Genomic DNA, 25,823 nt, shown 5'->3' with positions numbered 1-25,823 from the left:
CTGTGTTTTGCATATATTACTATTACTATTATACCTTCTGTGAAATGGCTGGCTGGGTGCATTTAAATGTATTTTCCATAATTGAAGGCTTGAATCAGGGGAACTTAGCAGATAGTCTTGGATAGACATTACTGACTGATATGTTAATTTTACCTCTTAAGTTTAATTTGAGCAAAATGACACCCGACCTTACCAAGCCCCTCCTCTATGTGCTGATGCATGTGACCTGACAATAGAAATACCATATAATTATATATGAGGGAAAAACTGTCTGGACCGGTTTAGCACAACAGGAAGGAGAGGCATGTTAACATGTCATTTTGCTGAAATGAAACTGAAGTGAAAAGACATCATCCGACACGGAGACAAACTCTCACCTGCTCTTAAGAAATCTCTGGACACACAACAACACTGTCTCCTATTCCTGAGGGTCTCTTATTAATCAGAGAACAGAAGAGTTAACACCAGCACGCACAGGTGAGGTAGCAGAAAGATTTACCTAGACAAAGTCTCAATGATTGGAGCTTGGTATCAAGAAGGAATGGTGTCACTATGGCATAATGTTTAACTGTACAAGAATTGCCCTTCCGTAATCTACTGGATTGAATTGAATGTGTAAACCTGCTTGACAACTTTATAGACCCCGTCCAGCTATTTTTGAACTTTTCCATTGAAAAACGATGTCCAAGTATAAATACAGTAATGTACACACTTGTACATCCCTCAGGAGACCATCCGCCACCTCATCAGGAGCATGCCCAGGCGTTGTAGGGAGGTCATACAGGCACGTGGAGGCTACACACACTACTGAGCCTCATTTTGACTTGTTTTAAGGACATTACATCAAAGTTGGATCAGCCTGTAGTGTGGTTTTCCACTTTAATTTTGAGGGTGACTCCAAATCCAGACCTCCATGGGTTGATAAATTTGATTTCCATTGATCATTTTTGTGTGATTTTGTTGTCAGCACATTCAACTATGTAAAGAAAAAAGTATTTAATAAGATTAATTCATTCATTCAGATCTAGGATGTGTTATTTTAGTGTTCCCTTTATTTTTTTGAGCAGTGTATATCGCCCATATCAGTGGCCATCTTAGGCCGTACAGGTACTGTATGTCAGATTAGCTCAATCGGCAATTTCTCAGTATCACAGAAACACAACACTTTGAATGAATAACAGACGAAAGTGACTATCGATAAAATGTATGAAAATATCTGTTCAAAACGTGTAAATCATCCAAAAACATTTATTTTGAAACATCAAATTTGACTATAAATGTGTGATAAAAAATAAAACAAAACGTATTTTGGGGAATTTAAACCATTTACTTGTGTTACAAAAAGGTGAATAAAATAAAAATGTGTTACTATTTGACAGACTGTCTCTTTGCAATCAATACTGAGATAGCCCTGTGTAGCTCAGTTGGTAGAGCATGGCGCTTGCAACGCCAGGGTTGTGGGTTCGATTCCCACGGGGGGCCAGTATGAAAAAACAAAACAATAAAAAACATGTATGCACTCACTAACTGTAAGTCGCTCTGGATAAGAGCGTCTGCTAAATGACTAAAATGTCAAATGTAATAGCACTGGACTGTGCCAGTGTCCACTGTGTAAAACAGATTTTGGTAGGAGACCAGACCTCTTGGTCAATACTTTCATTTCTGAGATGACTGCTCAGTTCAGGCAGGCAGTTCAAGTAAAAGTTGCTGAGCCAGGAGAAGTGCCCTGTGACGTCTGCACTGGGACGAAGCTCAAGGCTCTGAAATCCTGCCTGGTGTGTCTGACCCCTTAATGTGAAACTCACCTGCAGCCTCATCAGATAGCCGCAGCCTTAAAGAGACACAAGCTGATCGACCCCATGCAGAACCTGGAAGACAGGATGTGCAAGAAGCATGACAGACACCTGGAGCTGTAGGACTGACCAGACGTGTGTGTGCCAGTTCTGCACCGAGGTAGACCACAAGAGTCACCACATCGTCCCTCTAGAGGAAGAGTATGGGGAGAGGAAGGATCAGCTGGGGAAGACGGAGGCACAGGTGCAGCAGATGATCCAGGAGCGACAGCAGAAGGTTCAGGAGATTAACGACTCAGTAGAGCAAGAGAGACGCAGAGAAAGAGATAGAAGACAGCGTGCAGATGCAGGTCTTCACTGATCTGATGGACGTCATTAAGGGAAGTCATGCCCAGCTCATTGAGGTGATTGAGGGGAAGCAGAAAGCAGCAGAGAGGCAGGGTGAAGGGTTCATTAAAGAGCTGGAGCAGGAAATCACTGTGCTACCGACGGGAAGCACTGAGCTGAAGCAGCTGTCATGCACTGAGGAACACCTCCACTTCCTCCAGAGCTTCCATGCCCTACGCAGCCTTCTGCCCACCAATGACTGGTCTAAGATCAGTGTCTATAGCCAGGTGTGTGAGGGGGAGATTAAGAGAGCTGTGTCTCAGAGAGAGCTGATGGAGAAGACTGTGAGACCTGTGTCCCAACTGCAGAAGAAACTGATCAAACTGAAGACGTTGCGTGATGCTGAGCTGAAGAGTATGCAGCAGTTTGAAGTGGACGTGACCCTAGACCCTAAAACAGCACATCCAAATTTTACCATCTCTAAGGATGGTAAACAAGTGGAGCATGGAAGCAAAAAAATGAATGTTTATGACTACCCAGGGAGGTTTGGTAATGCTACTTGTGTCCTTGGAAAAGAGGGCTTCTCCTCAGGGAGATTCTATTATGAGGTGCTAGTCAGGAATAAGACAAAGTGGCAGTTAGGAGTGGCCAGAGAGTCCATCGACAGGACGAGTAAAGCTCCATTTAGCCGGGAAAATGGAGTCTGGACTGTGGGGCTGAGGTCTAGAAATGAGTACCAGGCTATCTCAAGCTCAATTGTCCACCTCTCCCTAAGTAAGACACCCCAGAAGGTGGGGGTATTTGTGGATAATGAGGGGGGACAGGTCTCCTTTTATGATGCGGGGGGACAGGTCTCCTGGTTTACAAGTGAGGACAGATCTCCTTGTCATATGTACACTTTCACTGGCTGCACCTTCACTGAGAAACTCTACCCATACTTCTGCCCCTGTAATAAAAAGGCTGGAAACGCAGACCCACTGGTCATTTCTCCTGTCACAGTCTGTGACAGACTCAGAACCAGACTCTGTCTGTCTGTCAGACACAGACTGAACTTTAACCTCCCAGTCAGATGATTGTTGTTCGATGATCGTCATGGAGATTCCAGAATGAAATGAAAGGTCATGAAATTGTTTTCTTTCTTTGTGCAAGAGGAAACATTGTACTGAAACACTGTACTGAAATACTGTACTGCACTTATACACTTGGATCAATGTTTGGAGCTACGGCACCAGGTCTGGGAAGAATGTCGGATTCTCTCAGACATTTCAAAATGGTCCTCTTTGGACAGACAACTTAAAATGCAGTCAGGAATTGTGCTCATGTTTATCTAGGGCAACAAGTGGATACAGCAGTGACGTCTCCGGTGACGCGCTTCCCATTTTCGACTCATCCACTCTATCCCAACTGACACTGGAACTTCTTCAGAGGTGTTAAGCCGGAAACATTGGAACATTGAGGGAGGCAACCAATCTGTCTAGAGAGACTACACTTGTACTGTACTGCACATACAGTCCTTCTATGGGAGATGGGAGGACAAAATACTATTTGGGAGAGGGGGTGGGGTGTCTTTTCATGTATCCGATATGTCTGATGATCTCTCTATAATATATTCAATATGCTGGATGATCTCTCTGTGTCACTCTTATGAAGAATATAAAAATAAAACAACTAGACGTATCTCAAAGATGAAAACTACGGTTTTATTTTCTGCTGTGTGCACTTAAGTGATAAGGGAAGACCGTGGTGTGTGTGTTTGTGTAATCACTGTGTCCATAATTAAATTCCATTGCATGAATTTAACTGCCGTCAAATCATGAAGAAAGAACTGGAACAGCTCTGCCGCTCATACACAAACACACACCCCTAACCCCTGCTAACAGAACACATCTCATCTGTCGTGTATAAACAAAGCCCGGGAAGCTGGCCTACAATAAAACAAACGAACGGCAGGAAAGGAAAGGAGCGGGGCGGAAAGTTCCGAGGCAGCAGCGGACCCCATTCTGTACTTTTACTGCCTATGGATGGAGACAGCCTCGTTAAACAGGCTTTTTCAACACAGTGGAAATGTCTCCCAGGAGTGTTTGTGTGTGGTGGGGAGAGTGTGCACGTGTATGTGTGTGTGTGTGTGTGTGTGTCAAAGGGGCCATGCTATCATGCTTGTTACACTCCCGTTTCCCAGAGTGTGAGAGAGGTTAGGGGTCAAGATTAGGCTACCCTGATATTTGTAGACCAGTGGTTGGGTGGGTCGGCCTGTCAGACATGTGACAGTAAATCAAAAGAGGTCATAGGTCAGACGGAAAAAACATAAATCTCCCTGGAAACCACAAACATGAAATCTAAGAAACCAAAACAACATCTCATACCCATATGGATTTCTAGGAAGTCAGGGAAGGAGGAGGACGTTGCTTTTACAATGGCAGAATTATTTGAATTAAAATAATTCCAGTGGGCAACGAGTGGGGCCGTTGTCATACAGTACAATGAATCTGTGTCCGAAAAGGAAACCTATTCCTTATATAGCGTACTACTTATGACCAGGGTCCATAGCGTGCAATTTGGGAGGCAAATGTATTATTGTACTATACGACATTGGCCCCACTTGTTGTCCAATGCCCACTGATTTTATTTACTTCACAATTTGAAATGTTATACCTCTTCCTTGTGTCCATAATCTGTAGTCTTTTAACAGTACCAACCCCATGGGACGATGCCCACTGGGATTTGTAATACAGCTCAGTACCCACCTGGCTGAAGAGATGCTCCAGAAAGCTGTGTAGTTTCTTCTGCTTGTCATGAGAGATCCACACACTGGCAGGCATCTCATCTCCTATAGGACAACATTCATAATCACCAGTCAGTATTAGACACACACACGCACACATTCGGGCGCACGCATGCAGACACACACACTCAGCTCTGTGTCCACTCCAATCTCCTGTCTTTGTGTCCATCTGTCTGTCAGATCTCGGTCACAGCTGTAAAGATCCTGCCAAAACCACCTCCATGCTAAATTCATGGCCATTATATGCTAATTGCTAAGTGAGGGCCTGTAAACCACAATGACAGTGTGTGTGTGTGTGTGTGTGTGTGTGTGTGTGTGTGTGTGTGTGTGTGTGTGATAGCTCTCTGGCAGACAGCAGACAGATACAGGGATCGATATTTGACTTCCCTTACAGAAAAAACACATTATTTCACATGTGGAAAATCACATGAATTCACGCAAAATTTCACATGTGAAATCATGTAAAAACGTGTTTTTGGAACATTTCATGTGGTTTTTTCATAAGGGTTGACACAGCTGTGGGTTGACACAGCCAAACGCCTGCCATACCCAATCAGACTAATCAACAGGCTTTCCGTTCACATGGGTCGCATCCCAAATGGCATCCTATTCCCTATATAGTGCACTACTTTTGACCAGGGACAATGCGGCTCTGGTCAAAAGTAGTGATTCTAAATTCCCTACACTAAATGTAGGGAATAGGGTGCCATTTGGGATGCATCCCATAGATTCAAAGCTATAATCAGGTCCTGTCAGTCAGATGTGTGTTATTATACCTTGTGGTTGAATAGGGAAGATGGAACAATTATTGTGCGGTCTAAAGTAGGCCTTGAACATGTGTCCTGTATAGTGAATAGTACGTATCATGTGTGGCATTATTGTATACGACTACTGTGGACAGAGGGAAGAAAAGGATGTGTGTTCTGTTCTGTTCTGTTCTGCTCTGCTCTGCTCTGTTCTGCTCTATTCTGCTCTGTTCTGTTCTGCTCTGCTCTGCTCTGCTCTGTTCTGCTCTGTCTCTGTTCTGCTCTGTCTCTGTCTCTGTCTCTGTCTCTGTTCTGCTCTGCTCTGCTCTGCTCTGTCTCTGTTCTGCTCTGTCTCTGTTCTGCTCTGTCTCTGTTCTGCTCTGTCTCTGTTCTGCTCTGTTCTGCTCTGTCTCTGTTCTGCTCTGTTCTGTTCTGCTCTGTTCTGTTCTGCTCTGCTCTGCTCTGTTCTGTTCTGCTCTGTTCTGCTCTGTTCTGCTCTGTTCTGTTCTGCTCTGTTCTGTTCTGTTCATTGAGCTGGGTTCAAACTTGGTTGAAGGTCGTTTCAAGCTTGTTCTTTTGTTGACATGATTATGGAAGATAAAGTTGTGTGTAAGTACCCAAAAGGGCCACTAGATAAATTACATAAAATCCTTGAAAGTTACCGAAATTCTGGTAGTTTACTTGTAAACCTCCCTTTGCAACCCTAATTGTGAATGGTGTGGTGTTATTCTATATGACTACTGTGGACAGGTGAGGTATTTGCTGTGTACTTTGTTAATAGAAAACATTACAACTATTGCCAGGGTAAATCATCCACGTGTGTTATGTAATGTATGTATGTGGTGTGTGTTGTGCAAGTTGTATGCTGTGGTGTGGTTGATTTGGATTACAGGGTTCTGGTTACCAGAGTCTGTGTGTGTACGCGCGTGCTTGTAGTAGTTACCTGAGTCCATCTCATCAGAGTGAACATAGGAGCTGCAGTGGCTGCTACAGATACTGGTGAAGGAAGCTATGGAGTTCCTGTTGCTGTTACAGTCACTGAAGAGAGACACAGGGAAAAACATTTTCCAGCAACTAGTAGATAGACTATTACTGCCCTCTAATAATCAAAACTGGTTACTATCAATATTCCTGGCTTTGTCCCAAATGGCACCCTATACCCTATGGGCCCTGGTCAAAAGTAGGGAAGGTTAGGACATGTGGTATGATATGTGGGGGAAGGTTAGGACATAGACAAATACACTATCCAGGTGACACTTCCACACTCCATTCCCCAAGGGGGCAGCAGCAACCTTGTCCAGGTACTGAGCCTGCTTGATAAGCACATCAAGGTGATCAGTCAGAGTGCCAGTTTGGAGAGCCGTGAGGCAGCTGGTGGGTTTGGTGGCCATGAGGCCTTTTGTTAGTTTGGGCATGCCTGTTTGTAGTTGCCTTTTGTTTACATTTATTTGAGTCACCATCTGAACACATAGAGGTCAAGACGGAGAGGTCAAGACGGAGCTAGACCTAAACTCGGTAAGGTGCTGTCTCCAACACGGTCCTCAAACGCTGATTTCGCACATAAATGCACACATTCACTCAGGTTTCAGACCATGTAACTAGGCCTAGGACCCCTAGACAAAGAGAGTGCAACAATATCTGTAGGTTAGTTCATCGGTGCCATTTGGGATACACCCTTTATGTTGCTGTTACAGTCACAAGAAAAACTGAGGGAGAAATAGTATTCACCAACAAGCTAATTGGCTACCGACTATTCTCTTTCGCTCCATCCCTCTCTTGGTCATTACCTGTAGGAGTCTCTGTTGCTGATGGTGTCGTGTCCTGAGTCCTCCTGTTCATCTCCGGCTACGTTGAAACACACCTTCTTTTCATTCTTCTCTCCTCCTCTCTCTCCTCCTCTCTCTCCTTCGCTCTCCGCTGAGATGCAAGTCTCTGGTGTCTTCATCTCTGAGGCAGGGGGGAGGGTGATGGAGGAGAGGAGGCTGGGAGAGCGAGGAGGGAAGGAGAGAGAGACAGAGAGAGAAAATGCAGGTTATTGAAAGTAGCCACATCATACATCCATCCTGTAGTAAATACAAAGAACCATCATCACCAACTCTGACTAGGCAGGAGAGCAAGATGACTAACATCCTCTCAAAAGTACAATGTCAAGTTGACTTTACACAGAAAACATGCTTCGTGCTGAAAGAACACAGCGCCTAATGTCATCAAGATGTGTGTGTGAGTGTGTGTGCGTCACAAAGAAAAGTGTATGTGAAGCGTGTCAACTGTGTTTGCGTGAGTATGTGTAATTGCGCATGTTAAGACCTGTGAGTGAGTGAATGTGTCCGTGCATGCAGGCCTATCATCAACACACGAGTGTGCATGTGGATCACTCACACACACCCACTGACAGTGAGAGCCAAACAAAGCTCCAACCAGTTTGTGTTAGTCTTCCTCACAACAACTTCAGCAGGCCAGAGGTCCTCCAAATATTAATAACTTCAAACATGCACAGCCAGCTGTGTCAACAGCCTAAACTCAACACACACCAGCTCCTCACTCAGTCTCTCTGCTCTGCTCTGCATGCCTGGGTTCTATCAGGGGCTTTGTGGAGGAAGAGGAACAGAGCTTGAGCATGCGTCCCAAATGGCACCCTGTTCCCTATATAGTGCAATACTTTTGACCAGGGCCCATTCACTCACAGGGACAATAGGGCTCTGGTCAAAAGTAGTACACTGTATAGGGAATATTTACATTACATTTACATTTACGTCATTTAGCAGACGCTCTTATCCAGAGCGACTTACAGTTAGTGCATACATTATTATAAAAAAATATATACTGGCCCCCCGTGGGAATCGAACCCACAACCCTGGCGTTGCAAACGCCATGCTCTACCAACTGAGCTACCTCCCTGCCGGCCATTCCCTCCCCTACCCTAGACGACGCTGGGCCAATTGTGCGCCGCCCCATTGGTCTCCCGGTTGCGGCCGGTTACGACAGAGCCTGGATTCGAACCAGGATCTCTAGTGGCACAGCTAACACTGTGATGCAGTGCCTTAGACCACTGAGCCACTCGGGAGACAATATTGTGCCATTTGGGATGCAGACCAGGATATTTTCACAGAACTGCAGCAACACATGGAGACATTTAGAGCCATATTTCCAATAAATGCAAGGCTTGGGCTTTTTGACTGGCCTGTACAAGCAGACAGGCAGTGAGAAAAACACTAACATGCCATGTCTGTTTGCATTTCAGACTAATTCCATTCATGTCTGTCACTGCGTATAGTTTCCATTGTGTCATGTTTCAGGCTTTACTTGAGACTGTTTCATTTTGGGGGAGTCTGCCCTCATGTCCTCACACCTCACACAAACACACATCACATGATAGATTATACAGCCTCTATCATTTCAAAAGTCCTGTCATTTTCCCCTTTATCCCTCCCAACCCTCCCTCCCTCCCTCCCTCCCTCCCTCCCTCCATCCATCCATCCATTCAGAGAAGGAGTGAGGGAGACCTGGGCGATGCCGTCATTAATTCCCACTCCAGAACCCACAACAATGCCCCTCTAGAATGCAGTGGCATTCCATTGCCACGGAGAAGGTTCCAGGCCCTGTGATTGGCTGGTGGTTAATAAGGAAGTGTGAGCAGCTTAGGGCCTGTGGGCAGGGCATCAGAGGGAGCAGGGAGAAATACAGTGCATTCGGAAAGTATTCAGACCCCTTCACTTTTTCCACATTTTGTTATGTTACAGCCTAATTCTAAAACGGATGAAATAATCAATCTACACACAATACCTCATAATGACAAAGCGAAATCAGGTTTTTAGAATTTTTTGCACATTTATAAAAAATAAAAATAACCTTATTTTCAAGCTACGGCTCCACAGCGACACCATCAGGACAAATTGGACACATTGCCCTAGGATGAGCTACTTCTGTTCTCCTTACCACGCTTGCCAAATATCAGAACTCAAAATCAAACAGATCATGCATTATGCTTTTGACGTATTTTGTACAATTTTTTATGATGTTGAGTACTTTAAATGTTTTCTTCTCCAGAACCGCTGGACCGATCGACACCAAATTTGGTATGTAGCATATATGGACGCATGTCTTCCAACAATATTTAGCTCAAACAATATGACTACTATAAGCCAATGAGCTTGCATGAATGGTTTTTCCTGTCCAACAGCGCCCCCATGCGGCCAAACAGAACCATGCTCTACAGGTTAGCTAGACTTACATCCCTGAGCATGTGTGCCAAATTCCATTACTCTGGGTCAAACAGATCAAGATACATAAATACGTGCCCATAATAGCGCCACCGTGTGGTCGATCTGAATGAACTTGCATATGTTGAGTCTTGACAGTGATTGGAACATTTGTATCAAGTTTTGTTACAATGTGAATATCCGTGTGTGATTTAAAAGTATTTATGTGCAAGATCACACCCATGTGAATGTTTATTGGTCAGTAGCGACCATGTTGTTTGAAAGCTAGCCTGGAAAATATTGCGTTGCGAGACCTTGGTCTATAGATGCTATATACACTATGTGACCAAAAGGATGTGGACACCTGCTCGTCGATCATCTCATTCCAATCATGGGCATTAATATGGAGTTGTATGCTGTAGCGTTAAGATTTCCCTTCACTGGAACTAAGGGGCCTAGCCTGAACCATGAAAAACAGCCCCAGACCATTATTCCTCCTCCACCAAACATTATAGTTGGCACTATGCATTCGAGCAGGTAGCGTTCTCCTGGCATCCGCCAAACCCAGATTCGTCAATCAGACTGCCAGATAGTGAAGCGTGAATAATCACTCCAGAGAACGCATTTCCACTGCTCCAGAGTCCAATAGTGGCGAGCTTTACACCACTCCAGCCGACGCTTGGCATTGCGCATGGTGATCTTAGGCTTGTGTGCGGCTGCTCGGCAATGGAAACCCATTTCATGAAGCTCCCGATGAACAGTTCTTGTGCTGATGTTGCTTCCAGAGGCAGTTTGGAACTCGGAAGTGAGTGTTGCAACCGAGGACAGACGATTTTTAAGCGCTACGTGCTTCAGCACTCAGCGGTCCCATTCTGTGAGCTTGTGTGGCCTACCACTTCTCAGCTGAGCCATTGTTGCTCCTAGACGTTTCCAATTCACAATAACAACACTTACAGTTGACTGAGGCAGCTCTAGCAGGGCAGAAATTTGATGAACTGACTTGTTGGAAAGGTGGCATCCTATGGAAGGGCATTCTACTGCCAGTGTTTGTCTATGGAGATTGCTTGGCTCTGTGCTCGATTTTATACACCCGTCAGCAAATCCACTAATTTGAAGCGGTGTCCACATACTTTTGTATATACAGTACCACTCAAAAGTTTGGACACACCTACTCATTCAAGGGTTTTTCTTTATTTTTACTATTTTCTACATTGTAGAATAATAGTGAAGACATCAAAACTATGAAATAACACATATAGAATCATGTAGTAACCAAAAAAGTGTTAAACAAATCAAAATATATTTTATATTTGAGATTCTTCAAAGTAGCCACCCTTTGCCTTGATGACAGCTTTGTACACTCTTGGCATTCTCTCAACCAGCTTCATGAGGTAGTCACTTGTGGAATTTCTTTCCTTCTTAATGCGTTTAAGCACATCAGTTGTGTTGTGACAAGGTAGGGTTGGTATACAGAAGATAGCCCTATTTGGTAAAAGACCAAGTCCATATTATGGCAAGAACAGCTCAAATAAGAAAAGAGAAACAACAGTCCATCATTACTTCAAGACATGAAGGTCAGTCAATCCGGAACATTTCAAGAACTTTTAAAGTTTTTTCAAGTGCAGTGGCAAAAACCATCAAGCGCTATGATGAAACTGGCTCTCATGAGGACCGCCACAGGAAAGGAAGACCCAGAGTTACCTCTGCTGCAGAGGATAAGTTCATTAGAGCTACCAGCCTCAGAAATTGCAGCCCAAATAAATGCTTCACAGAGTTCAAGTAACAGACACATCTCAACATCAACTGTTCAGAGGAGCCTTCGTGAATCAGGCCTTCATGGTCGAATTGCTGCAAAGAAACAACTACTAAAGGACACCAATAAGAAGAAGAGACTTGCTTGGGCCAAGAAACACAAGCAATGGACATTAGACCGGTGGAAATCTGTCCTTTGGTCTGATGAGTCCAAATTGGAGAGTTTTGGTTCCAACTGCCATGTCTTTGTGAGACGCAGAGTAGGTGAACGGATGATCTCTGCATGTGTGGTTCCCACCGTGAAGCATGGAGGAGGATGTGTGATGGTGTGGGGGTGCTTTGCTGATAGCACTGTCAGTGATTTATTTAGAATTCAAGGCACACTTAACCAGCATGGCTACCACAGCATTCTGCAGCGATACGCCATCTCATCTGGTTTGCGCTTAGTGGGACTATAATTAGTTTTTCAACAGGACAATGACCCAACACACCTCCAGGCTGTGTAAGGGCTATTTTAACAAGAAGGAGAGTTATGGAGTGCTGCATCAGATGAACCTGGCCTCCACAATCACCCGACCTCAACCCAACTGAGATGGTTTGGGATGAGTTGGACCGCAGAGTGAAGGAAAAGCAGCCAACAAGTGCTCAGCATATGTGGGAATTCCTTCAAGACTGTTGGAAAAGCATTCCAGGTGAAGCTGGTTGAGAGAATGCCAAGAGTGTGCAAAGCTGTCATCAAGGCAAAGGGTGGCTACTTTGAAGAATCTCAAATATAAAATATATTTTGATTTGTTTAACACTTTTTTTGGTTACTACATGATTCCATATGTGTTATTTCATAGTTTTGATGTCTTCACTATTATTCTAAAATGTAGAAAATAGTTAAAATAAAGACAAACCCTTGAATGAGTAGGTGTGTCCAAACTTTTGACTGGTACTGTATAGTTTGCTGCTTGAACCCCGAATAACAATGACAGGAGCACAACACTGGGTCATGGCCTGGATCGAGAGAAAGAGAAAGTGAGAGAGAGCGAGCGAGCGAGAGAAGAGAAAGAGAGTAGAGAGAGAGAAGAGAGAAAGGAGAGAAAGAGAGAGAAGAGACAGAAGGAAGGGAGAGAAGGAAAGATGCGACAGCGACAGCGAGAGAGACCAACTCTCAGAGATCTCCCCTAAGTCTGTCATGAATAGCTTTACATACATAAACCTCTAATCAAGCCCCTTAACAAGCTATTTAGGCTCTATAGACATCAATCACCCTCATAAGATCTATAAGAGCATCTGCATTACAAAGCCTTTACCTCAGTCAGGTTCTTAATAGTGCATCAGCACGGTTTAATCAGAGAGGAAGTGAACATGTTAGAGTGGACAGATGTAAAGTACTGGAGCTGACTGGACGGGAGAGGTTGGATGTAACCCAAATGGGACTCTATTCAATATATAGCGCGCTACTTTTGACCCAGCCCTATTGGCCCTGGTCAAAATCAGTGTACTGTAGGAATAGGGTGCCATTTGGGACACAGACTTTGTTAGTGTTCTAATCTCTTGGATGAGAAATGGATGGACGTTCTGTTCTTGACCTGGTGGATGCAGGGAGGAGAGGAGGGGGGATAGGGGGACATAGGTTAGGAGGAGAAAAGGTTGGAAGAGAGAGAACTGGGGAAGAAGAGAACGAAAACAAAGGTGGAAATGACCAGGAGAGGAGGACTTGACTTGGTGTGATACAGGACGTGGGGAGAAGAGCGGAGAGGCAGTAGAGAAATAAACCATGTCATCAGGCACGTCCTCGGACAGCTGTGTGACCCCATGTTTGGGGTCCTGATACAAAAGGTCAAAGGTTGTGGTGCATCTAAACGGTCAATGCCAAGGAACCACCGCCAAGAAGTTATGCAACTAATAATCATTCCATGTCTGCTCTCTCTTTTCCCATTATTCCCATTTTGTTCCCTCCAGTGAGGTTGGAAGTTGGAAATCCTTCTCCACTTTGGAGAGGGGGAAGGAAGGAAATGCTGATTGTGAAATAAAAGTATCCTTTGTTCCAAATGTGACAGCTTCAATTCATCAATACATGGTTACAGCACAACAGACAAGGTCAGTCACACACCACACAGCCACTTAAACACAGAGAGAGAGAAAGACAGAGAGGGAGAGGGGTGGGGTGAGGAGGGGGTGAAAGAGGGACAGTGGGTTAATCAAGAGAAAGACATTTGGGAGAGAGAGGGCGAGGGACAGCTAGAAGGAGAGGGTTAGTAAGAAAGAGAGAGCAAGAGAGAACTTTTAATTCAGGGCCCTTAAAAACGGACCCTCCCTCTCTGCCTGGTTTAAGAGGGCCGGGAGCTCATTTGGCTCTGCTGTTCCTGAGGCCCTATCAAAGATCAGAGGACAGAACAATAGCCTCTGTAATCCACTGGCTAACACTGACACACCCAGACCCATAGAGGTCACAGCAAATTAGCCATGTCGCGGCTAGCTGCCCATTACAGGTTATATTAGTACTGCTGCTCTGGATCTGACAATGCTGTAGCTGGTTACAGATCACCTTTAATTAGCTATTTTACATAGCTGGGAGGAAGGTGTGTGTGGGGGTGGTTGTCGGAGTGTGTGTGTGGTGTGTGCATGTGTGTGTGTGTGTGTGTCTACCTTTATGGAAGTTCTCAGTGCATCACAATGCAGAATATGTGCATACACTAATGGAATTGTCATTAACATCCGTGCTGAGAAGCATGTGTGTGTGTCTGTGTGTTGTTCCTGTCAGACCTCAGTGTTTCCCATTTCCTACCCTGTGACTCTGAACCTCCAAACAATGAAACCATCAACAGCACTGGAACCAGCATGGCCAGCAAGGAAACACACATGCACGCACGCACGCACACACACACCACACACACACTACACACACACCACACACACACACCACACACACACTACACACACACACCACACACACACCACACACACACTAGAGTAATAAAGTGAGTGAGAATGATTAAGTCTAAAAGCCAGATGGAACCCTCTCATCTCACTCACCAGAGACCACTATATCACACAGAATGGCCTTCTAAAACTACCGCTCACTTTATGAGGCTCACATGTATCAAAAGGACCAGTTTATACTAGTGTGTGTGTGTGTTATAATCGGGGAAACGGCATCAGCGGAAACAGTCGCCGGTCTTTACAAATCACACCATTTCCTCTGCTTATTACAAAATCTATTTTCTCCCCAGCCGGTTTCATCGTCCATGCAGCACATATTAAAATGGGAATCAAACCAACATTTACATTTACATTTTAGTCATTTAGCAGACGCTCTTATCCAGAGCGACTTACAGGAGCAAGTAGGGTTAAGTGCCTTGCTCAAGGGCACATCGACAGATTTTTCACCTAGTTGGCTCGGGGATTAGAACCAGCGACTTTTCGGTTACTGGCACAACGCTCTTAACCACTAAGCTACCTGCCTCCCCAACAAAGTCTCATACAAATAAACAAATTGTTCTACTCCTAAAGTGACAAACAAAATACTTCTGAGTAAGGATGTGTGTGTGTGTGTGTGCGCGTGCACCATGCGTGTGTGTACGTGTTTGGCAGGCTTGCGTACGTGTGTGTGTGTGCCTGCACATATCTGTGTATGTGTGTGTGTTGCCAAACTCACTCGTGTATCTGTGAGGCGTGGCCCTCCATCTCTTTGACCAGCGTGGTCAGCTTGCCCAGTAGTTTCTGGTAGGAGTCCAAGATCAGCAGGTCATCCTCCCGGAGCAGGAAGCGGAGGCCGTGACCCTCCGTACGACCCAGACTGTGACCAGACGGAGCCGCCATACTGGTGATGGTGTGCTGCACGTACACCATGGGGTTCAGCTTACCTGGGAGACATACAGAATTATATACAACACTAGAATGGACATTGGCATCCTAGGAGGGTTGACAAGAAATGTAGTTGCTGTCCCACTTCTCTAACCACTAGGCTATCTGCCGCCCCCTCCAGGGTTAGGGTCAGAGTTAGAGGTCAGGGGTTAGTGCTATTCTCTCACCTTGTTCAGCGTTGCGACCTCCTCTCTCCAGGGTGGAACTCTTCCTGTTGTCCAGCTGCACTCCGAAGGCGCTGCCCAGAGAGGTGGTGGTTTTGGGGTAGGACACCTCCATCACATTCACATGGCAGTTGGTGGGGCAGAAGTCGCTGCTGTGGAGCGGGGACACCTTGGTCTTAGCCTGCTTAAAGGTGGGCCACGCCCTGTTCTTTAACACCCTCGAGAACTGTGGGGAGGAGAGAGAGATGGTGAGAGTTAGCATTTAACACTGGTCTGGGTGACGCTCTCTTCAGGGTTGCAAAATTATAAGTTTCTCCAAATGTCCAGGTTTTCTAGAAATCCCTGTTTGGGGATTCCAGGATTTCCTGCTTATTCCCTCCTGATTCCAGGAATCTTACAACCGGGATTTCTGTAAAACCTTGAATCCTAGCTCTTTCGGTCTCTGGATGCAGGCTTTTGCCAAGCAGCAATAAGCTGGTCAGAATACCCCTGTCAGAATCATTTACATTCCCCTCTGCCCTCCTTTGATCTATGTTAAATATTTGAGCCATTAGCTATTCATCAAAGGTTGGACACAGGAAACAGAATGTGGATAACAAACAACCAGAGTCTGTGTTTATGAGGATTATTTACAAGTCTGAACCTAAAACACATAATTCATCAACACACTCATTCATAATTATAACCATGTTTAAGACTGGGTTGGGTGTTTTAACTGAAACCAGAGGATTATTGCACACAGTCTGATGAAGTACTTTAAACAGGTAACATTAAACAGCTGTCTTCTTCTTCTTCCTCTTCCTCTTCTTCTTCTTCTTCTTCTTCTTCCTCTTCTTCTTCTTCTTCTTCCTCTTCTTCTTCTTCTTCTTCTTCACTGATTAAGTTCTATAAAGATGTATCACTTCAAGAAACTATACCTTCTTCCTCAGTATGATCTGATCTTAGTTGCATGGTTGTGTATGTGTTTCAGAGGGGTCGTTCATTCATATACATCCATGCAGAACTAACAAATAGAGAGATCCATCATAGTGTACTGTGGTTTGGCAGTTTCCATTGAAACCAGAAGTTCTTATGAAAACAAATGTCTTCTGTCAGATACAGTAAACTGAGCAATATAAATAATATATTGTTTAAATGATTAGAAACTTCCCCTGGGCTGCATGGTAAATCTAATACATACACAACCATGGAAAACAGGAACCTAAATCTGCACTCCACCCAACCCTCTACTGTAAGCCATGCTTCCCTGGTCTGTGTACTAACTAAGTGACTGATAGCATCTCTGTGTGTTAATAAACACGTGCTCTCACACAGACACACACACACACCTAAATATTATCCAGACCTCTCTCAACGGTCAAGAAGAGCTGATTACATTTCAGCAGGCCAGTGTTCTACCTTGTTGATGTAATAATGCATCTTGTTTATAATATCTCACTTCTCATATAATCTGACGGACTGGTGTCAACATCACTGGTAAATAACTGTCTCTGTCTGTCTCAGCAAATACAGGAGAGGTGACTCTCTTTCCTTCATTCTTTTCTGTTTATGTCTTTCATTCGGCATATAAACAGACACATTGAAATTCCACAGCAAAACATTGGGCAAAAAACGGCACCCTATTCCCTACATTGTGCACTTCTTTTGACCAGAGCCCTATGGGCTATGTAGTGCACTAGGGAATAGGGTGCTATTTGGGATGCAAACATTCAGTTGTAATGTAATAATGCTCTGATAACAGAAGTGTCAGCAGTGAACAGTGGTCATGGCACCCTATCTAGAGCAGTAGAATGAATGGTGCTTTATATTATTAATCTGTTGACAGAGGAAATGTGTCTTCGCAATGGGAGATTATGTAATTCCTTACTTTATTTTGTTCACAACCACCTGAGACACACACACATTTGGGCATGCACACACTGCACACCCATCCCCCACCACCACACACCGTACCTTTCTGTAGTTGGTGATACGTCTGTTGATGTGCTCCACCCGCTCTCCACACATGGCGCTGAAGCGGACCTGCAGGTCCTCGGGGATGACATCACAGCTGGAGCTCAGTCTACTGCACATCTGAACCAGCGTGGCATCATTATGCGCCAGCGCCTCCAGGATCTGACAGAGTTAAAGGACAAAGGTTAGAGAGAAGAAGGCTAACTTTATTACATGTAACTTATAAGAGTAAAAGGTCCTATCCAATCCTGGTACAGAGAGGTCTGTAAACTGTAGCAGTTAAAGGTGCAATATGCAGAAATCGCTCCACTATTTCCTGGTTGCTAAAATTCAAATAGTTCGCCTAATTTCAGTTTATGTGACAAAACAAGCAATGTATAGTGTAGAGTCATTGTACCATCTAAACCGCTGTGAAATATCTTTTCAATAACCAAAAATATAGTTTTCAACTTTTTAAAGTACTAAACCGAAAGTAAAAGAGGCAAAAACTAAACTTAAGAACAGGAAGCATAGAAATAGCACATATAGAACAGATTTACCGCTTAGACTTTCTTTTAATTAGAATGTAAGATCTAGAACTCACATTTCTATCCGAATTTGGTCAGGTCGCCCAAAAAGTTACATACTGCAGCTTTAAAGCACAGACAGGAAACAGAAAGTCCAAAGAAGCAGAATTGCAGAAAAGGGAAGAGGGAAGGAGAGAAAATACTTTTTCAATCGTTTTTTAACTGGACGCCCACCAGAGGAGAAGAAGAACGAGAGCGGAAATTTAACAGCGGGAAGAGGAGAGGAGTGGAGGAGAGATGAAGCGCCCAGCAGCGTTTGTGATATTAAAATTCAACATCACACTGAGCTCTCTCTCCCCCCCCTGCTCTTTCTCTCTTCCCCTCTCTTTCCCTCTTCCCCTCTCTTTCTCTCTCTCTCTTTCTGTTTCTCTCTCTTTCTCAACCCAGGAATACTGGGGCAGATGTTTGTAATAACACTAAAATGTATTTTAGTTTCTGGGGGACGAGACACCGACAGACTTTTAATATCCAGAACAAGTCATAGATTTGGGCTGGATCCAACTGTCTGACAACTCTTACTATTGTAGTAAATCCATGCTGGTTTGTGGTTTGGTGTGTGTCTGTGTGCGTGCATACGCGTGTGCTTGTGTGTGTGTGTGTGTGTGTTTCGTGTGTGTGGTTTGTGTGTGTGACCCAGACAAATAGGGATCAATCTGATAAAGCTATTTCAAGGATGAGAACAGAACTGAAACAGTCCTAATGCACAACAAAGATCAGATCAGATAGGGGAGAACCGGGCCGGAAGTAACACTTTTTGTTTTGATCGTACTATATTCAGAGATCGATAAGCTAGTCAACATATTTTATGACAAACAATTTATATACAGTTTGTCTTCTACCTTTAGAAACTGTAATTTCATTTCTAGGGTAAATTAGTTTAAATTATATAGACAGAACGGAACTACTGCAATGCTACTTCTGTACCTGCCAGCGGGGCTGAAGTAACACAGCCTTGGGAAGGAAGTAGCAGCCGGTGAGACGTGCACGACATCCGTCTTATTTCCATGTTTCTGGTTTGTAATGCTTGTTACTTTCAATAAATGTACTATCAGCCATAATGTCATATATTTGTGTACCCCCTAAAAAATATATATACAGTACCAGTCAAAAGTTTGGACACACCTACTCATTCAAGGGTTTTTCTTTATTTTTACTATTTTCTACATTGTAGAATAATAGTGAAGACATCAAAACTATGAAATAACACATATGGAATCATGTAGTAACCAAAAAAGTGTTAAACAAATCAAAAAATATATTTTATATTTGAGATTCTTCAAATAGCCACCCTTTGCCTTGATAACAGCTTTGCACACTCTTGGCATTCTCTCAACCAACTTCATGAGGTAGTCACCTGGAATGCATTTCAATTAACAAGTGTGCCTTATTAAATGTTAATTTGTGGAATTTCTTTCCTTAATGCGTTTGAGCAAATCAGTTGTGTTGTGACAAGGAAGGGGTGGTATACAGAAGATAGCCCTATTTGGTAAAAGACCAGCTCAAATAAGCAAAGAGAAATGATAGTCCATCATTACTTCAAGACATGAAGGTCAGTCAATCCGGAACATTTCAAGAACTTTGAAAGTTTCTTCAAGTGCAGTTGCAAAAACGATCAAGCGCTATGATGAAACTGGCTCTCATGAGGACCGCCACAGGAAAGGAAGACCCAGAGTCACCTCTGCTGCAAAGGATAAGTTCATTAGAGTTACCAGCCTCAGAAATTGCAGCCCAAATAAATGCTTCACAGAGTTCAAGTAACAGACACATCAACTGTTCAGTGGAGACTGCGTGAATCAGTCCTTCATCGTTGAATTGCTGCAAAGAAACCACTACTAAAGGACACCAATAAGAAGAAGAGACTTGCTTGGGCCAAGAAACATGCGCAATGGACATTTGACCGGTGGAAATCTGTCCTTGGGTCTGATGAGTCCAAATTTGAGATTTTTGGTTCCAACCGCCGTGTCTTTGTGAGAAGCAGAGTAGGTGAACGGATGATCTCTGCATATGTGGTTCCCACCGTGAAGCATGGAGGAGGTGGTGTGATGGTGCTTTGCTGGTGACACTGTCAGTGATTTATTTAGAATTCAAGGCACACTTAACCAGCATGGCTACCACAGCATTCTGCAGCGATATGCCATCCCATCTGGTTTGCGCTTAGTGGGACTATCATTTGTTTTTCAACAGGACAATGACCCAACACACCTCCAGGCTGTGTAAGGGCTATTTGACCAAGAAGGAGAGTGATGGAGTGCTGCATCAGATGACTGATTATATTATTATTATTATTATTATGACCTGGCCTCCACAATCACCAGACCTCAACCCAATTGAGATGGTTTGGGATGAGTTGGACCGCAGAGTGAAGGAAAAGCAGCCAACAAGTGCTCAGCATATGTGGGAACTCCTTCAAGACTGTTGGAAAAGCATTCCAGGTGAAGCTGGTTGAGAGAATGCCAAGAGTGTGCAAAGCTGTCATCAAGGCAAAGGGTGGCTTCTTTGAAGAATCTAAAATCTAAAATATATCTTGATTTGTTTAACACTTTTTTGGTTACTACATGATTCCTTATGTGTTATTTCATAGTTTTGATGTCTTCACTATTATTCTACAATGTAGAAAATAGTAAAAAATAAGAAAAACCCTTGAATGAGTAGGTGTGTCCAAACTGGTACTGTATATACAGACATAATTTCATATTTGTGTCGATTCAATAAATAAGGCTATAGGTTTGTAACATCGCAATGTTGCAACCACAATATTTTGCCTTAAAATATTAATCCGACTAAAATGGATCACATAATAGTTTAGCTATATTAATCATAATTTCCTCATCTAATTTTCATGGGAATGTAGATGTTTTTTCACCATTTTCAATTATTATTCCTGCTTAGTATACCAATGTTACTTCTGCCCCATCCCTATCTCATGTAACGTCTCCCTTGCTAGTATCCAAGACTAGCTAGCATGATACTTGAAACCTATGCTGTCATTATTTAGTCACTTGATGGGTTAAGAAAATAACATATTGTAGCGACCCGCACAGACAGCTGTGTGTTATGTGTTAGGCTAGTAGATGGTTGTGTTGTACCTACCAGTACCCAGTGTTCGCGGGGTCCGACATGTCAATCAACCTGCTATCTGCCAATCACGGGAATGCCTGGAATGTTCTGATGCCGGGCATCCTGGCGGTTGGCGGAGTGGCGTGGAGGGGGGTTGGGCAGGGGGATGGAGCATTGGAAGTTAAGACCAGGTTTAGCCTTTGTTCTCTCTCTTTTTACGTCTGGGCTTCACAAGAGAAGGTCACGATTGGCTTGTGGGTTATCTTTCATTTATTTGGCGTGGGCTACGGCCAAACAGTAGCCTGTGTAAAGTTGGTTTAATAAACCGTCCATTCGTAAACTCAACCCTCTGTCTGGACAGTTGTTCTTTTATGATCTAGTCAGGTCATTACATTGGTGTCAGAAGTAAAAACGTTGATAAAAGTTAGCCAGCTAGCTAGCTGACTTCTGTGGCTAGCTACCGTAGGTGAGAACGGGGGTTGAAGATGCTTCGAGGGAATCCGAAAGTGAAGGTGGAGGTAGGGGACGATTATGGCCAAGGAGGTGCGTGTGCATGGACGTCGGGGGTTCTGGCTGAGGAGATCGCCAGGGCATCGGAGCCCAGAGGCCGCTTGAGGGAGGACGTTAGAGTGATGGCGGCTGAAGCGGGCATGAGTGCTTCATCGACTGTGTTTCGCGCGGATTCTGGTGGGCGGACCGAAGGGGTGACGTCGACGCGGCGGGACGAGGAATCTGGGGCTCAGGATGTAAACAAACATGGCGGCGCCCAGTTCCCGGCTGCGTCCGGATCCGTTAAGACCCCGAAGTATTCCGGTAAGGCGGATTGGGAAGCTTTTCATGCTCAGTTTGAACTGTTAGCTCATTTTAGGGGGTGGTCGGATGAAGATAGGGCACTGCAGTTGGCTTTATGCCTCACGGATGAAGCTCTGGCCTGTTTGATATTGATTAGCCCCGAGGACAGACGTGATTATGGTGCTTTAGTTGGAGCACTGAGGAGGCGCTATGGACAGTGTGTACAGCCCGGGCTACTGCGCTCCGAACTGAGTAATAGACGCAGGCAGCCTGGAGAGCCTCTACTGGTGCTAGCTAATGACATTGAGAGCCTCTCTCGGCGGGCATATGCTCACATGCCCCCCTCCGTGCAGAGCGAGCTAGCACGGGACCAGTTCATACAGGCGCTCTCTCCTACGGAGCTGCGCATACAGACCCAGCTGGCTCATCCTGAGTCATTGCAGGTAGCCTTGGAGATGGCTTTGGAGAGGGAGCTGGTGTGGGCTGGGGCTTCAGCTGGGGCTTTGGTGGGGGTGCAGGGAGACAGACCCTCTGTGCGAGCTGGGGGGCAGAGCAGCCCGGAGCCGGAAAAGCCTGCATGGGTGGCTGAAATGACAGAACTCATTCGTGCTGTGTCGCTACAGGCGGCACGAAACACACGCCCTGGTCCCAGGGTCTGCTGGGGTTGTGGCCAGCCAGGCCATCTGCGCCGAGATTGCCCCATGTCCCCCAGAGCTCAGGGAAACGGCTCGGGGTCCGCATAGACCGGGTAGTGCGGACCCCTGGCTTTCTATCCCAACCACCATCTTCTTCAGGAGGAGCCCACCGGCACAGACGGGGAAGCAAGGCTCCACTTCCCCCAGAAGCAGACGAGGGCAAGCGGATGGAGCCTGTTGTTGTGGTGGGCCGGACCTGTGTTGGGGACTTTTGTCATGTCCCTGTCACTGTGGAGGGGGTGCCCTGCTCCGCCCTGGTGGACACTGGGTCCACAGTAACCCTGGTGAGGCCAGATATTGTGCCAGGTTGGACTCAGTGTGAGCCTACAACTGTGCAGCTCCGCACAGTCACAGGTGAGCTGGCACCCATGAAAGGGAAGGGAATAATGACTCTGACAGTAGGGGGCAGGACTGTGCGTCATCCTGTGTGGGTGGCGGCTGTGCAGGACCCTTGTATCCTGGGGTTGGACTTTCTTAGGAGCACAGGCTGCCAGTTAGACCTAAATAGGGGCACACTGAGCTTCCAGGGAGGGCCGGAGGTCACCATGGCCCCTGATGTCACATTCACTCAACCCAACAAACCCTTTACTCCAACAGTTAAAGCAGCAGAGACTCATGGCTGCCCCCCCTCCCCCACGTCTGGGTGTGACTTTTCCCTAGCCCCCCTGTCACCTACGGCGTTGCGTTACATTCCCCCAGCTACCTCCACGACACAGTCCTCTGTGAGCCCGGGCCGCGCCCCCCCAGCCCAGCTACCCCAGATGGGAGGGGAGAGGACACTGTCTGCAGTGAGGGAGATATGGGGGAGGAACTGTGTTGGTCTTGACCCCGAGCAGCAGGAACGGTTGAGGCAGTTGCTGTTTGAATTCAGAGACAGCTTTGCGCTGAGTGAGGAAGAGGTGGGTCAGACTCATCTGGTGCAGCATGAGATCGACACAGGTGATGCTCGACCTATCAAGATGCGTCCCCGCCGTATCCCGCTGGCACGCCAGGAGGCGGCAGACAAGGCTGTGTTGGAGATGCAGCGGGCAGACTTCATTGAGCCCTCAGACAGCCCCTGGGCGGCGCCAGTCGTCATGGTTCCGAAGAAGGGGGGCAAGCTGAGGTTCTGTGCGGACTACAGGCGGCTGAATGAGGTAACCAGGAAGGACTCATACCCCATACCACGTATCGATGAGTCGCTGGACCTGGTTAGGGGGTCCTCCTGGTTCTCCTCACTAGACCTCCGCAGTGGCTACTGGCAGGTGCCCCTCTCCCCAGAGGCCAGAGCCAAAACTGCGTTCTCCACTAACAGAGGACACTGGCAGTTCAAGGTCCTGTGCTTTGGCCTGTGCAACGCTCCAGCTACTTTTGAGCGTTTGATGGACAGGGTGCTGGATGGCATCCCCCGACAGCAGTGTCTGGTATACCTCGATGACATCCTGGCCCATGGCAGCTCCTTCCAGTCAGCCCTGGGGGCGCTACGGTGTGTGCTGGAGAGGGTGGCTGCCGCAGGTCTGAAGCTCCACCCCGAGAAGTGCCACTTCATGAGGAGAGAGGTGTCCTTCTTGGGCCACCGAGTGGGGAAGGAGGGGATCAGCACCATGGAGGACAAGGTAGCGGCTGTCAGAGACTGGCCCACCCCCACCGACCAGCGTCAGCTGAAGAGCTTCCTGGGCCTGGCCTCGTACTACAGGAGGTTTGTACGGGGCTTCTCAAGCGTTGCTGCTCCACTGAACCGCCTGCTGCCGAAGGACAAGGCTTTCACTTGGACAGTGGAGTGTGAGGAGGCGTTCAACACCCTCAAACGTGCACTGATCGAGGCCCCCGTGCTCGCCCCCCTGACCTCACATTGCCCTTTATCCTGGACACAGACGCGAGCAATGTGGGCATGGGTGGGGTGCTGGCCCAGGTGGGGCCAGAGGGGGAGAGAGCGGTGGCGTACTTCAGCAAAACATTTGACAAACATGAGCGCCGCTACTGTGTCACCCGGCGGGAGCTCTTGGCTGTTGTGGCTTCCGTCAAACACTTCAAGTACTACCTGGGTGGTCTGCCCTTTACTGTAAGGACTGACCACTCTGCTCTCCAGTGGCTCATGTCTTTCAGAGAGCCAGAGGGGCAGGTGGCACGCTGGTTGGAGGAGCTTCAGCCGTATGACTTCACGGTGGTGCACAGGGCAGGGGCACGCCACTCCAACGCCGACGCCATGTCCCGTCGGCCCTGTACTGCAGACGGCTGCCGCCACTGTGAACGGAGAGAGGGACGGGAGAGAGAGCTGTGTGCAGAGGAGGGGGTCTGTGCCACAGTGTGTCGGGCGAGCGGGCCTGTCTGCTGTGAGCTGCAGACTGTCGACGTGGCTGAATGGGGGCAGCAGCAGGGACGGGACACAGACCTACAGCCAGTGCTACAGTGGGTAGAGGCGCAGGTGAGGCCACCATGGGAAGAGGTGACAGCGCTCTCACTCGCGACCAAAGGGTTGTGGTCAAAGTTTGAGCGACTGCGACTGGCTGATGGCGTGTTACAGCGGCCATGGAAGGAGTCAGCTACGGGGGAGGAGAGGTGGCAGGTGGTGGTCCCAAAAGCATTGCGGGAGGCTGTGCTCCAGAGTACTCATGGGGGGGGTGGGGACTGGACACTTTGGGGTCACAAAAACACTGCGCCGCCTCCGTCAGGGCTTTTACTGGGGGCAGCACAAGAGGGATGTGGAAGACTTTTGCCGCCGCTGTGACAACTGCACAGCGAGAAAGGGCCCCCCAGGCCGCTCTCATGCTCAGCTCCAACAGTTCCCAGTGGGGGCTCCCATGGAGAGGGTGGGAGTGGATGTAGTTGGGCCGTTCCCCACCACAGACAGTGGAAACCGCTGGGTGCTCACGGCCATGGACTATTTCACAAAATGGCCCGAGGCCTATGCTCTGCCTGACCAGGAGGCAGAGACCATCGTCGACGCCCTGACAGCGGGGATGTTCAGCAGGTTTGGAACTGCAGAGTCCATCCACAGCGACCAAGGCAGAAACTTTGAGTCCCGTGTGTTCGCTACCATGTGTGAGAGGCTGGGTATGCACAAGACCCGCACTACTCCTCTCCATCCTCAAAGTGATGGCCTTGTGGAGCGCTTCAACAAAACGCTTGGACAGCAGCTGGCCATCGTCTCTTCCAAACACCA

The 25,823-nt window shown here is 46.5% G+C and overlaps 1 protein-coding gene and 1 pseudogene across 2 annotated transcripts in view; one reads left to right on the top strand and one right to left on the bottom strand.

Annotated features, from left to right (window-relative positions):
• Positions 1-25,823, bottom strand: part of prex2 (phosphatidylinositol-3,4,5-trisphosphate-dependent Rac exchange factor 2) — a 215,923-nt gene that overhangs the window by 71,803 nt on the left and 118,297 nt on the right. Inside the window, exons 23-28 of the mRNA XM_084186138.1 lie at positions 17,572-17,733; positions 15,622-15,844; positions 15,246-15,453; positions 7,436-7,630; positions 6,592-6,686; positions 4,865-4,947 (exon numbers count right to left, since the gene is read on the bottom strand). Of these exons, the coding sequence (XP_084042264.1) occupies positions 4,865-4,947; positions 6,592-6,686; positions 7,436-7,630; positions 15,246-15,453; positions 15,622-15,844; positions 17,572-17,733 (966 nt within the window). The remainder of the gene's footprint in view (positions 1-4,864; positions 4,948-6,591; positions 6,687-7,435; positions 7,631-15,245; positions 15,454-15,621; positions 15,845-17,571; positions 17,734-25,823) is intronic.
• LOC311150598 (tripartite motif-containing protein 16-like) lies at positions 1,668-4,806 on the top strand (annotated as a pseudogene). The gene is made up of 3 exons: positions 1,668-2,091; positions 2,174-2,792; positions 4,799-4,806. The product of its transcript is annotated as a tripartite motif-containing protein 16-like (transcript).

The sequence above is a fragment of the Coregonus lavaretus genome (genome assembly GCF_964263955.1).
Source record: "Coregonus lavaretus genome assembly, chromosome: 2".
Classification (NCBI taxonomy): Eukaryota; Metazoa; Chordata; class Actinopteri; order Salmoniformes; family Salmonidae; genus Coregonus; species Coregonus lavaretus.
The sequence above is the reverse complement of the archived record's forward strand: the minus strand, read 5'-3'. Positions and strand labels throughout refer to the sequence as shown.